The following is a 15,814-nucleotide window of genomic DNA, read 5'->3' on the forward strand; positions in this document are numbered from 1 at the left end:
CTAAATATATATATATGTATATATCTATGCCTATATATAATGTATGTATATATATATATATATATATATATATATATATAGGGATAGATATATATTTCAGCAAAATACCATCAGATATATGTAGAAATATGTATTTATGAATAAATTGAACACATCCTTCTATGTGAAGAACAGTGGAATGTGAAATATTTATATTTTCATGTCGGGTTAGCGTACTTGAGAATATGTGATCGTGTTTGCACGCATTGTTCCACCCCCTTTTTTGCTCCATTGACTTCTATGGGGTTATACGTTATTGCGCACGCAATGTTTTAAGTTTTTATGTGCATCAGGTTTATGTGGGAGTGGAAACTGTTAACTTTAAACTTGCAATAAGAGTGCTATCCGACGCGTGCGAAAAGCTTATTTCTAGCGTAATTAGCTATCGATCGGGAGCTTTTAAAATACTGTTCCATTTGTTATCTGTCCCTATGTCTTGTGTATTAGTTATAGATTTTTATATTTTTTATAAGGAAAAGTCTAGAATACCTTTTAAGCCATATTTGGTATCAAACTACAACAGATATTTTGAATTTGTTTTTGCATTGAGGGGACTATTTCAGAAAAATCTGCTATACAAATAGCCCGTGTGAGCTGGATTTATCTGTATCACAGCGTATAAATGTAAAGTACTCTAAATTCTACATATTTTGAAGATTTTCTTCAAGTTTTGTATGGTAGAACACAATACCACAATATTTTCCAACCAGCAGTTGCAAACCTTAATTTGACTGACAGTGTTTTGATAGGCACAAGGAATAATGTTGAGGATGAAACAAGAATTAAAAATAAAAAAAAAAACCCTACAAGTATTTTCAGTAAATAACCTTACTTAAAAAAACAAGAGCCTTTATACAATCCATTTTAGTAGAAGCATCATATGCCCTAAAAAGCTTTTAATGGTCATAAACCCCCCCCAAAAAATAAAAAAAAAATATGCATGATTCTGATAGAGCATACAATTTTTGAACATCTTTCTAATTTACTCCTATTATCTAATTTGCTTCATTCTCTTGGTATCCATTCTTGAAGTAGCAGCAATGTACTACTGGGAGTTAGCTGAGCTAATTGAATGAGACAATGACAAGAGACATATATGTGCAATTACCAATTAACAACTAGCTTCCAGTAGTACATTGCTGCTCTTTAGCCTACCTTTGGTATGCTTTTCAACAAAGGATACCAAGTGAACAAAGCAAATTACATAGTAGAAATAAATTGGAAAGTTGTTTAAAATTGCATGCTTTATTTAAATAATGAAAGTTTAATTTTACCTTAACTGTTCCTTTAAGGGAAGAAAATATAAAATAAGATTGCTGTCAAAAACACAAGCGTGTGTGATTGTTTATCATTGTACATAAATTGTGACATATGAATACAAATCTACATTTTCAAATACAATATTTTTTTGGGAAATACAATTTTCTTTTAGAATACAAATCTTTAATTACAAATAATTTTTTTTTTTTGTAAGTAGAATCTTGTTTTTTTGGAATTGCACTTTTGTTTTTTGAAATACAATACAACTTTTTATGTTGGAAGTACAATTCTTTTTTTGGAATTACACTTCCAGTATGTATCAAAACGCTATATAAAAAAAATAAACCAAGTTCCCATTTTGCTAAAGGACTTGTGATGTCACAGCATTCAGTTTAGAAGTTTGCCTTCTTCTTATCTTCATTCTGGCGGCATACTTCTTATCTTTATCTCGGTGGCGGTCTTCATCCAACTTCTTATATTCCATCCCTGACGTCCTCTTCATTCGGTCACCAGCCACACACTGAATTTTGAATGTGAGGTACCCCCTTTATATAGGGTTACCCTTGCATTACTATTGGCTGATTTTCAATTTCAAATTCAAATCAACCAATAGAATGAAAGCCTTTTCTATTGGCTAATTTTAAGATTGATCTGTAAATGCTATTACGTTTGAAATTACCCAAACAAAATCACGGTACTTTAAACCAGTGGCGTCACTAGGGTTGGTGTCACCCGGTGCGGTAAGTCATGGTGTCACCCCCCCCCAGAAAGCAGACACACACAAAAACACAGGCAAACACACATACAAACACTCAGACACACTTAAAAACATACTCAGATGCACACACAAACACTCGGAAACACACTCAGACACTCACACAAAAACACACACACAAAAACACTGAGACACACAAAAACTCAGACACACACACATACAAAATATGTAAACTGCACTGCATTAATTGTGAAGCTCATGCCTAGAGCTGCTCCCTGGCTCAGCAGAACATCAAAAGAAAGATAAACAGAGCACTCTAAAATAAATCACTGAAGAAAAGGTTTAGGCGCGCAAACTATGAAAATTCTGCTCTCTGACTCTGTTCCAAGTCTGTCAGTGCACAGCCCTGGGCCGCATGTCACTGAGCAGTGAGCACAGATAGGCAGGCAGGTTTAGGCTAGCAGCACAACTTTGCAAACCCCACGGCACACCCACAACATTCATAGTGAAATTGGGCAGGGGAGGAGCAAAGTACAAACAAGCAAAAGCAGCCGGGAAAACTATTTGTTGAAATTGCAGCACTGGCTCAAGGGGCAAAAAAATGGTGTGTCTACAACTTCCCCAGTCCCACTAATGTTCACAAATGTCAGCCTCTAATAAAATAATCTATGCATCTCAACATTGTATTTCTTTGAATTTCAATAAAATGTAAAAAAAAAAAAAAAAAAAATTTTTTTTTTTTTTGGTGTCACCCCCTAGAGGGTGTCACCCGGGTGCGGCCCGCCCCCCCCCGCCCCCCCTAGTGACGCCACTGCTTTAAACAGCTCGCAACTTGTAATATGGATTTGAGAGTAAAGAACACTGCAATCTCAGGATCATATTTACACTCCACGCATTAACGATATTGCTCCACTCATAATCTGGCCCTTAATTTTTCGATTACCCCCAGATAAAATAAAATAAAATAAATTTACTACTTGATCTGGGCTATTGCTTTAGCTACTTAGTAAAACAAAATTACAAAGCATGATGTGATAAACCGTCAGTATAACTGTTCTGGCATTAAATTTGTAGACTGTCTGGCTTGAGAAAGGGTGCACAACTCCATAGTTACCAAAATCACCAAAATCTTACCTATTTCACTTTTATGAAATAGCATTATTAATTCCCCAGTAAACTGAAAATTCTCCAATCAGCAGTGACTAGTTAATATATTTAGATAATAAAGTCATTAAAACGATCAAAACCCTTTTTATAACTTGATAACTAAAAGCAATAAAACAATTTAGCTCTGTTTATCATCTGTCTTTCTTGGTGGGACTTAAAGGGACAGTCTAGGCCAAAATATTTCATGATTCACATAGAGCATATCATTTTAAACAATTTTCCAATTTACTTTTATCACCAATTTTGCTTTGGTCTCTTGGTATTCTTAGTTGAAAGCTTAACCTAGGAGGTTCATATGCTAATTTCTTAGACCTTGAAGGCCACCTCTTTTCAGAATGCATTTTAACAGTTTTTCACTACCACTAGAGGGTGTTAGTTCATGTATTTCATATAGATAACACTGTGCTCGTGCACGTGAAGTTATCTGGGAGCAGGCACTGATTGGCTAAACTGCAAGTCTGTCAAAAGAACTGAAATTAAGGGGCAGTTTGCAGAGGCTTAGATACAAGATAATCACAGAGGTTAAAAGTATATTAATATAACTGTGTTGGTTATGCAAAACTGGGGAATGGGTAATAAAGGGATTATCTATCTTTTAAAACAATAAAAATTCTGGTGTAGACTGTCCCTTTAAGTCTTTAGGGACACTGAATCCAAATTTGTTATTTTGTGATTCAGATAGCGCATGCAATTTTAAGCAACTGTCTAATTTTCTCCTATTATCAATTTTTCTTTGTTCTTTTGCTATCTTTATTTGAAAAAGAAGGCATCTAAGCTAAGGAGCCAGCCAAAATTTTGGTTCAGACACTGGACAGCACCTGTTTATTGGTGTGTGAATTTATCCACCAATCAGCAAGAACAACCCAGTTTGTTCACCAAAAATGGGACGGCATCTAAACTTACATTCTTGCTTTTCAAATGAAGATACCAAGAGAATGAAGAAATTGTGATAATAGGAGTACATTAGAAAGTTGCGTAAAATTGCATGTTCTATCTGAATTACAAAAGAAAATTTTGGGGTTCAGTGTCCCTTTAATTTAAAACACAGTAGCATGGGACTAAAATAGTTTGGGTTCTTGAGTAAATGAGACAGACAGATAGACAGATAGATAGACAGATAGATAGATAGATAGATAGATAGATAGATAGATAGATAGATAGATTGAAAAGCTACTACTATATTGGTATTTTTTTAATCAAATAGTTATTTTGTTTTCTTGCAAAAAGAAGAGGAAACAGCTTTCTATATTCTTTTTATAATATGTACACATTGCAGATAATATATAATTTATCATATATTTATGACATTCTATCTATAAGCGTATTCAGTATGTTATGTCCCCATAAGCTCTTTATATAAACTTCATTATTGGTTTCTGCACATTCTTCTTTTCATTCTATAATAAATCCTGCTAGTCCTGTGTTTCCCAGTTTTAGTCCTCTGGAGATATTGAGCTATCAGGCTTTATTAATATTCTTGCTGTAGCAGAGTTGTCTTAACCAAAAATGACAAATTCACTTGAATAACTCATCAAGACACAACAGATTGATCATTAGATCATTGTCTGCTATTGAATTCTGAGAACAGGAATTGAGAGACACGGAGGTAGATTTAATATGTATTATTTTTGTACAGATGTAACAGAATCTATATGATTAACAGAAGAACTGATATACCAATCTTTGTGTGATTTAGATTTGTATCAAGTGTCTTATGACAGTTATTGTGCCAAGTAAGCAAGGCTTACTGTGGTTACTGCATTGTTTGCATACTTTATAAAACAACCACATGGTCTTAGTACAATATTATATGTGTAACTGCAAATAAACGTTGTACACATTATATACTATAAAAATCTGTTAAAGAATGACTTAATTTGCGCTCCTCTTAGTAATACTAACACATGCAAATATGAGCTGGTATTACAAGTTAAGCGCAATGCAAACACGGACTCGCGTTTGCATTGTCTGAAAGCTTTGCGCTCATGAGAGCAAGCTTCCGTAGGCTCCAATGGGAGTCTCATTCTCATACCTTGAGACATGGCTGAGAACCTAGCACAGCGAAGGGGGTAAATCGCACAGCGATGGGCAGCAAAGTCTAAATATATAGGTATATGAATATGTACATATATATTTATGTGTTAATATGTGTATATACTCATATACACATAAATATATATGTATATATTCATATATAATTACAGGGAACACACAGTCCCCATAGACCAATATGTAAAGGCATGTTTCAGTGCCATTTTTTTTCTAACACCCCAGACCCACTCACTTTAACCTATAAAATGATTTATAAAAAAAAAAACTAATATTTTTTATTTTATTAAAGGCGCTAAACACTTTATTTTGGGGCAATTAGGGGACATTTTAAAAATTAACCAGAACACTAAATTGTAATGGCTGGTTATTTATTGTGCGCCGTAAATGTAAATGACAATTAAAGGGACAGTTTACTGTAAAATTTTCTCCCCTTTAATGTATTTCCAACTAGCCATTTTACCTGTTGAAGTCTATTGAATTGTTTTCAAATAACTCATTTACCTTTATTTTGTCATTTGAAAATACCTGCTTTTATATGTGGAAACTATCACCTAAAGTGAGATATCCAATACTAGTAATGAGTACAGAACAACTAGATCCAACAGAAAAATCACACTCCCAGTGGGGGTCGAAGAGATACTTACCAAATAAAATTTAAATAGTTAAATTTTCAATTGTAATTTCAGGCCTTTGTGTTTATATATAATTATAAGGTAATGAGATCTAATTTTTCTAATGCACAAACCATTTTGAGCAAGATTGGAGCGTTATAGTTAAAATTAAGATAGTAAACGTTTGTGGGGTTCTTTACGCATAAATCCATATTAAAAGAGGCGCAATGTTTAAATTAATGCGCAAACTCACAGTAATTTAAACTCCCCATATTTTCTATGGGCAGTGTTGAGCAGCAATGTCTGCTCTAACATAATCACATTTAACTTCAAATTCAAATCAGCCAATAGAATGAAAGCTTTTCTATTGGCTGATTTGAATTTAAAATTGAAAAACAGCCAATAGGAATGCAAGGGCACCCTATTTAAAGGGGGTACCTCACATTCAAAATTCAGTGTGCAGCTGGTGACCGCATGAAGTTGATGTCGACCACAGAAGATAAGAAGATGGATGAAGATAAGAAGACCAACGCCAGAATAAAGATAAGAAGACCGCTGCAGGGATGAAGATAAGAAGACTGTGGCAGGGATGAAAATAAGAAGACCGCTGCTGGAATGATGATGGATCGCCTGGATTCAACTTTGTGAGTACCATCTTTGGGGTGTAGGATTTTTTTTTATTTTTTTTTTAGATTAGGGTTTTTTTTTAATTTAATTTTGGACAGCAAAAAAAGCAAAATGCCAATCAAATGGTAATTTTTAGAGTAGTTTTTTATTTTTAGATAACCTTTTGTTTGGGTGGGGGTTACTTGTAGATTGGTGTTGGGGGTTTTTTAATTGAAAAAGAGTCACTTTAATGCAGTGCTCTACAAAAGCCCTTTTAAGAGCTATTGTTGTATTTTAGTATTAGTATAGGTTTTTATTTTGGGGTGTTTTTGTGTATGGGGTTTTAGAATAGGCATATTAGTGAGTATTTTGTGGTGGTTTAGGGGTTAATAGATTAGTGGAGTATTTAGCAATTTGGGGGTGTGGCATTTAGGGGTTCATAGAGTAGTGTGTTTTTTTGCGATGTGTGGGTGTAGTGGTTAAGGGGTTAATAGAGTTGAGGTTACTTTTTGGTGGGCTATGAGGCCAGTTATGGGGTTAATAGAGTAGAGGGGACTTTGAAGTGGGCTATGAGGCAGGTTAGGAGACAATAGTGTAGTGTGGACTTTGCTTTGGGCTATGTGGCAGGCTAGGGGTTAATAGTGTGCAAAGAACAGAAGTCGAGTGTCTAATTACCGCTCACCGCTTGAGTGACTGCAAGTACTACAGTTATCCAATTAACATAGTCATTGCAACAATGACAGGGATTATATTATATTTGTATCAAGATCTAAAATAAATTGTTGGTAATTATAAATATTATTGAAACATTTTAATAGTTTGTAAGTGCCACTTTACTCATTATTTCTGCAGTATTAAACTAGAAATAGAAATTTTAGTTGTGAAAACAGTTCAAATGCAAATAGTTGCAATTACATATGCAGCGTATGTAAAGCATATCTCACTGTACTGATAAGGAGATGGGACAAGGCTTTACTTGGTAGTGTTTAGGGTTTTCTTGACGATCGAAGTGAAATGTAAAATCCCATTTTAGTGTAAAAATGTAACACCATTTTTTAGTTGAAGAGGTTTATTCAAATAAGCACTATTTTTATTTAAATAAATAAGCACATTAGGGATCTTATACCAGAGAGCAGAATACGAGGGGGGGGGGGGGGGATATATATATGTGTTAACAACTATACTGTACAATGTTGAAAACAGGCTGATAATGGAAAACAAAAACACAATCTTTCAAGATAATCTCTTTATTAACCATTCCCTTGTTTTGCACAACCAACACTGTTATATAAATACACTTTTTACCTCTGTGATTACCTTGTATCTAAGCCTCTGCAAACTGCCCCCCCTTATTTCAGTTCTTTTGACAGACATGCATTTTAGCCAATCAGAGTTGGCTCACCTGAACTCCACGTGCGTGAGCACAGTGTTATCTATATGACACACATGAACTAACACCCTCTAGTGGTGAAAAACTGTCAAAATGCCCTGAGATAAGAGGCGGCCTTCAAGGGCTTAGAAATTAGCATAGGAACCTCCTAGGTTTAGCTTTCAACTAAGAATACCAATAGAACAAAGCAAAATTGGTGATAAAAGTAAATTGGAAAATTTTTTAAAATTACATTCTCTATCTGACTCATTTTCTTTTGGACTAGACTGTCCCTTTAACCCCTTGAGTGCTAACGACCACTCTAGCACTCTCCCAACTTGAGAGAGATCTGGGGGGTCCCACCCGCTCCCACCCCGGCGATCAGGCCTGTATAGTGACAGGCATCGCCGGGGCTTCACATTATGTGCTGTGACATCACGCGCAATGACGTGATGACGTCACCGTGCAACTTTATTTAAACTTAACAATGCTAAGTTTAGGAAAAGGTGGCATGCCGCTTAGAGGTCTGTATCTCAGGCATCTAAGCAGCTACAAACCCCCAAGACCATAACCTTTCCAACAGTGTAAGTCTTGGGGATCTGGAAAAAGAAAAAAAAAAGTTAAGAAAATAAAAAGTTAAAAAAATAAAAAATAAAATAAATAAATAATTTACTCCTATTATCAATTTTTCTTCATTCTCTTGCTATCTTTATTTGAAAAAGCAGGAATGTAAGCTTAAGAGCCTGCCCATTTTTGGTTGAGCACCTGGGTAGCACTTGCTGATTGGTGGCTAAATGTAGCCATCAATAAGCAAGCGCTATCCAGGTGCTCAACCAAAAATGGGCTGGCTCTTAAGCTTACATTCCTGCTGTTTCAAATAAAAAGATTCCAAGAATGAAGAAAAATTGGTAATAGGAGTATATTAGAAAGTTGTTTAAGATTGCATGCTCTATCTGAATACTTGCTACACTGTCAGAAAAAATGTGCAAGAATTGTACCTTTAGGGGTACAACAGCTTGTCACTGGGGCAGTACCCTCAAAGGTACACCTGCTGTATCCTTTAACATGGGTACATATTGGTACCCTTGCATATTGTACCTTTCAAAGGCAAATATGTACCTTTGGTGACTAGATTGGACCTCAACGCTATGGTACCATAATGTACCCTTAAAAATGGTGCAAATTTGGCCTTTTAAAGGGTACTGCCCCAGTGACAAGCCCTTTGTACCTCATAATGGCAAATTTGTACTCAACACAGCATATTAAAAATGCTGTTCCATCAAATTTAGTATATAATATTCAAACATGCATTCACTTATTGTGTTCTTGTTCAGATAATATTACAATAGCTACACAACAGTTTGAAACATTTAAAAAGTATAGCCAAAGACTGCTACTGGAATTCCTGAAAGAACCAGGCAAAACAACAACTTCCTAAAGGAGATACTCAAAATGTTTTATTTTACTCTGTACTAAACTCTGACAACACCCTATTTAACTTACGGTGACATGCCAGATAAAACATAAACATATAGAAAATAACATAATAATAATAAAATATAACTCTTACGAAAGGAAGGGGTATTCAGGGGAAGAATAAATGATACAACTCACAACCATACATTGAATTGTCACTCTATGCAAAATATATGCAAATTAGTCTATTTCCCCAGTACACATTTTGGTGATGAACTTTCTACCAATGGATAGAGCTGTGTTACACATGTCAAGGAACTTTCAACCAATAGATGGAGCTATGACAGGAACTTTCAACCAATAGATGGAGCTATGGCGTGTTACACAATGTCCATGTATGTGACTAGGGAAAGGTTACAATTTTTTCTTTTTTTTTTAAAAAAAAACAGGTTCTTAAACAGCCCTTGTTTATTTTATAGAATTAAAAATTATTATTTTTCTTTGTAATTTAAGTTAATATAACTAAATATAAACATTCAAATGTTAAGTGTTTGTGTGCTGTTTAGAACCAACAACACAGTGTTATTGAAGATATGGGTTGTATTTTTTGTTGTCTCACCCACCTCTTGCATATTACCAACAACCATTGAACATTAATTATTTTGCTGTACAACATGTATGTTGAATTCATTTTTGGTGACTGCCAGTAATGTGTTCATTTAATAATTGAGGTGCACACATTATATGGACTTGCAGGGTTTGGAAGCCTTGAACCACCCATTCCGCCTCAACATTTTAGACACACAAGTGATTGTACCTTTTTTGGGGGATTAAATGGTACAGACATGGACCCTTTGACATTTAGAAACATATTTGTACCTAATTTAGCTCTAAATAGTACATATTAGTTCCTTAAGGTGTAATTATGATCCATTTAGGGTACAACCCCAAGTGTTCACAAACGAACCCCAACCGTACCCTTTTTTCTGACAGTGTACTGTGATAAGTGGCTGAAAAACAGTTTAACATTGAAAATCCTTGAAAGGAATAGGAAACCCAAACATGATATTTTATGAGTCAGACAGAGCATACCATTTTTAAAAAGTTTACTATTTATTTCTCTCATCAAATGTGCTTTTCCCCATGGTATTCTTCGTTTAAAAGATACCTACGTATGTGTCCGGAAGACTACATGACATGAAATAGTGCTGCAATCTAGTGTTCTTGAAAATGGTAACATTCATACAAAACTGCTGTCATATAGTGCTCCAGACACGTGCCCACTCCTGAGCTTATGTCACTGCCATTTAACAAAAAATACCATAGGAAAAAAATTTGATAATAGAAGTAAATAAGAAAGATTAAAATGACATGCTCTATCTGAATCATGAAAGAAAATGTTTGGGTTCCATGTCCCTTTAATTACTTGTTTTAGTAAAACAGAGTAAATTTCATGCCCATTATGCAGATGCCAAATCCTAACGCTATCATTAGTATTTGAAACTCATGAGTCAGTTATAAAGCATAACCATTCATAATATATACTTACTACCTGCAAATCACTGCTCTCAAAAGTATATAAACATTATTTACCTTATACTAATGCATGATGAAAGAGAAAATGACTTACCTCTACTATGCCAATTTTTGCATCACTATTCTGTCCATACTGGTCCACAAAGGCTTTCATTTTATCTGATAACTCCTATAAAATACCAAACATTAGTTTAACAAAGATATTGTGTGTATTTAATGAGTATACAATAATTATTAGCTGGTTCTGTCAAAGTCTTTTATTTATGTTAATTAATACTTGCTAATAGAACATATTTCATAGATCTTGTTTATAAAAATGTTTATCATTAATAATAATTATAATAGATTTCATTGGCAATTTATTTATTAGACTTGCTGTGTTACAATTTCAGAAACAAAAATAAAATCTGATATGGACTTTTCATAGAGAATAGCACAGAGAGAAAATAATAATAAAGTCAAGTGATACTGTTTTTTTTTTGGCATTAGAGTTTAACAAGAAATCAACCATAACGAACTACTTTTTTGTACTATTTAATATACTAAATAATTGTTAATGTTAATATTCAATTCACAAACTCTACAGTATTCAGTTCAAGAACCTTATTCCAAGATTTTCAAACAAATCTAATGTATTTAGAATATGAATTATTTGTCTTGTGTTATACAAGAGACATTAATGAATGATGACACTAAATTATTGTGGTGAAGATATCTGTCTTTTGTTTTACTTTGCCATTATCCTGTGCCTCAGAATGGCATTGTACTTTTTAATAGACTTGAATGCAGCAAAATTCAAGGGCACACGTCTATCCTCATGCACCAGCCATTCACTATGGTACATGCATCAATGAGCTACATTTTTCAAACTAAAATAAAAATCTTAATGGTTGAGTTGCATTGTCTAAATGTTGTTTTACTAATATGCAATGACTTTCAAAAGCATATAAATCAGGGAAAATATCTACAGATTTGTATTTGTGCATAGGGAGGTATAGCTGAATATAATCTGGTTATATAAATAAGTCTGCCTGGTTTCATTTAGACTCCAACAAAACTAAGACCCAAAATAAAGTGAACCAATTAAAGATACAATCAAGAGAATACAGTATATGCTAAACAATATTTCTACACATAGTTTAGCACAGAATTTAAATTAAATCAGATTTGAAAAGTTTTTACAAATGTATATATGAATTTAAATATGATCTTTAATATTTAAATATTTAAACACCAATGCGCATATTTAGTTATGCAAACAGCTCACAGAGACTGCCATTGTGTGACAATAAAAAGGTTGTGTTTGTCCACCAGAACTATACATATGTTAATACAATTTTATAGACAGATGCTTGACATTGGCATTTTAGACAGTAATTGGCATAGTGCATGCAGTAATTTGCAATAAATGTAAGATGCACATTATGGGGAAAAATGTCAGTATACTTTTGCTACATTTAATTGTCATATTAAGCATTAGTCATAAGTATTTATAGTGATACATCTCCCAATACTATCTGTATTGGTTATTAGGTATAATTAGATTGCAACATTTACTACTGGATTGATGAATTATACAGAAAATAATATTAAAGTTATTTAGAAATGGAGAGTGATTATAAATAAAAAGGACAGCACAGATGTAGATGATATGCAATGTGCACAATCTAATGTCTGTTTTACAAAGTCTAACATAATGCTTCTCAGCCTTGATTGCTGAACACCCTGGTGTGAAAATGATGTATATAAAATGGGTAAAAAATAAAATTCAAAATAGCAACAACATTTTTTAAATACTTTATATATTTAACTTTTTACTTTAGTGCAAGCTGAAGTTTAAAAAAATATAAATAAATAAATAGATAAATATAAATATATATATATATATATATATATATATATATATATATATATTTAGGTATGGTATTTTGCTCATAAATAGTTAATTGTAATCCTTGGAGTATTAAACATTGATTTAGGAGTGTCACTGGCTGGATTAAAAATAAACTAAATAAGGTTTGTCACACCAAATAAACTCCTTCAGTAACCCTGATCTAAGTAAAAAAAATAATACTATTTAGATTCACTATATATACTACCTACCTTTTTTTCTAGTACTATGTGTGTATATAAGTTATTAGACAAAATGTAGAGTACCATCATATTACATAGGGAACACTGCATAATATATTCATGGGGCTCTTTTTATTTTGAACTTTACAGAAGTGAGAGATGAATGGAACATGTATGTAATAGACGCTAAACTGGCAGATTACCACACACTGCAGATTAAGAGTGCACTAATTCCAATGCAGTTGTTTATTTACAGTCTGGCTACTATCCTTATTGCATTAGCTATACTGTATATATATTTTTTTTATCCCCCCCCAAGTTTTGCATATACTTTGGCTAGCTCTAACAAAACACAGTTAATGGTGGAAGGGGAATTTAATAAGAAAAGGATAACAACCCTCTGTCCCTGATATGGAACATTAACCATGTTAGAAGCCCAATTTTTCAAGGTCAAGAACCATCCCTGCACATATAATATAAAGTATTAGATTATATCCCTAAAACAAATGTGTTACTATGTTTTTACTTGAGTGTACATCTTTATTATGCAATATGTTGCAGATGTAGCTCTAACATTAATTATTTACTATACAGAGTAACGTTTAACTATATTTTCATATTGTGGCTATAGTAAATAGTTACCTATTACAAACAAATCAGTTTATTTGCAAAGCTTCAAAACCTAACCATAGTAATCTTGGATATTTTGACCTCAGCCTGATAACCACATGAGCCAGGCGCTGAAGGGTAAGTCAAGTGATATGTAAGTGATACTTTAAGTAGATGCTGTAGTTTAAACCTTAAATCGATGAATTGTTAAATGCTCTCTACTGGTTGCAATTATTTCTGTCTGTGTACAGAACTGAGTCAGTTTCCATTGCAGTTGGTACCTAAATTGTGCAAAAAAACATAGAGGTAGAGCACAGAGGTGAATAAATGTCTGATTATATCTCCCAGCTCTGTTATCAGCAAGTATTGAGGGGTGACACTAATGTTAATCACAGGTATCCAGTAGTCAATTAGCTGCATCTATAGATCCTGCAGGCAGAGAGGCACAGAAAACTTGCATAATGACACATACCAGTCCTGCCTTCCTCCTTGCTTGCAGAAGCTCCTCTATAAAGTTCTGCAGCTCTGTGCCTTCAATAAAACCGTTCCCTGCAACGCAAACATTGTAGAGTGAATTATGAACAACTGTAGAAGAAATGTTGTCTTAAAAAAAAAATAACACCATAATTAAATGCAAAATTGCTTTGTCAAATTGGGAACTTATGTGAAATGAATTCAATAGTACCTATAAGTATAAATGTTAAGAAAGTTCCATAAATATTAAGTAAAAAAAAAAAAAGTTTTGCAGCTACAAGCTGATTTGAAAAGAGAATAGAGGGAAAATGTTTTATATTCACCGTCTGAATCATAATGATGCCAGATTTCTAGAAACTGAGAAGCTGAAATTTCCACTCCTTGAAGATGAGTCTCTGCCATAGTTTGAGTGAGTGTTGCTGCTGGTGCTGTCCTTGGTACTGATGGCTTAAAGTTGAGAGCTCACAGCGGTGCAGTCAATATATAACACTCATTTTACATTCACTCCACCTTAAGACCGCCTACCCTCAGTAAGAAGACCTCCAAAGCCGCACCTCCTTTCTGAAACTGCCTCCTGAAGTAACACTTCATTATCTGCATCAGGATAAGTCTCAAACAAATAGTAATCATCTTAAAACAACGCCCTCCTCTCTCTCTGTATCTCGCCTTTGTTCATGTAAGGTGGATTAGTAAAGTTACTTCTCCACAGTTAAAGGAACAGTGTAGTTAAAAACAAAAGTATACTGTTTAAATAAAGCATTAGACAGGTAAACATTGCAATATACATGTATTACACATTTTACAAAAAAAGCTCCAAAAATGAGGAAAAACCTTGCTGTGTCTTCAATGCTTATGAATAAGTACAAAATAGTCACTGATCACAGAGATAAGGGTTTTTCCACACTCCCTACGTGCCACAGCCTGGGAGTCAATTGCTGACAAGCCGGGCTCACTAATACTAGAGCTGCTGCTCTCTGTAATGTAAAATGTGCCTGAGCAACTGCAGTTTTTCGTGTTAGAACAGCAAAGGCACAACAAATCACACAGCTATGTCTGCCTATGTGCTCCGATAACACGGATTTACTGTCCCCTGCACCAGTGGTTACCATGTAATAAATTAGCTTGTACAGACACCGGGTAGTATTGCAAGATCACAGATCAGTGTGTAAGAAGTTACATGTTTAGCTCCGCTGTCTGTATAAGCTAATTTATTGCAGTGGATTGTTACAGGACTCAGGCATTGTTGTGTGTTTTTAGCTGCCTTAGTTTGTATGGTGCTGCCCTGATTTTATAACCTAAAGCTGCAGTTTCCCTGCACACTTCACATTACACTGAGCTCCAGCAGAGTCTGACTGTAGGGGCACTGGTTAGGGAGTGTGGGGAAAACACTAGCTCTGTGATCAGTGAGTATTACATCTATTACATACATGTGAGCTTTCATCAGCAGTGAAAAAGAGCTTTCTCTTTTGCATACATATTATACTGCTTTATTTAAATAGTACACTTTTGTGTTTGACATCACTGTTTTTTTAATGCACCTGTATTTAGTTCTGTACAAATTTTAGAATTTTCTATAAAAAAATGAAAAATAACCACAAAAACCCCCCAAACAAATTAGTTTTTTAAACAATGTATTCTTTGTAAAAAAAAGAAAAATAATTCTAAACTCTCACGTTTTTTTTATTAACATTTCAAGATGGAGGGCATTCATATTCCCTGGTACTGCCTCCAAGACAAGGACTGGTTAGTGTGTCTAGCGTCTAGCCCTCACAGACACCTAACTCACTGTTGCAAGCCATCTTCTCCTGGATAAGGACTTCAAGACTCTTTCTCATTATCTTTCCATCATCATTTCCCTTTTTATAAAAAAAAAAAACAACAAAAAAA

At 34.1% G+C, this 15,814-nt stretch overlaps 1 protein-coding gene across 1 annotated transcript in view; it reads right to left on the reverse strand.

Annotated features, from left to right (window-relative positions):
• The window catches only part of CALB1 (calbindin 1), a 107,337-nt gene extending 92,978 nt beyond the window's left edge, over positions 1 to 14,359 (reverse strand). The window contains exons 1-3 of the mRNA XM_053713175.1: positions 14,251 to 14,359; positions 13,926 to 14,002; positions 10,866 to 10,940 (exon numbers count right to left, since the gene is read on the reverse strand). Coding sequence (XP_053569150.1) covers positions 10,866 to 10,940; positions 13,926 to 14,002; positions 14,251 to 14,329 — 231 coding nt within the window. The 5' untranslated portion in view covers positions 14,330 to 14,359. The remainder of the gene's footprint in view (positions 1 to 10,865; positions 10,941 to 13,925; positions 14,003 to 14,250) is intronic.
• Between the last annotated feature and the right edge of the window lie 1,455 nt (positions 14,360 to 15,814).

The sequence above is a fragment of the Bombina bombina genome, chromosome 5 (assembly GCF_027579735.1).
Source record: "Bombina bombina isolate aBomBom1 chromosome 5, aBomBom1.pri, whole genome shotgun sequence".
NCBI classification, from domain to species: Eukaryota; Metazoa; Chordata; class Amphibia; order Anura; family Bombinatoridae; genus Bombina; species Bombina bombina.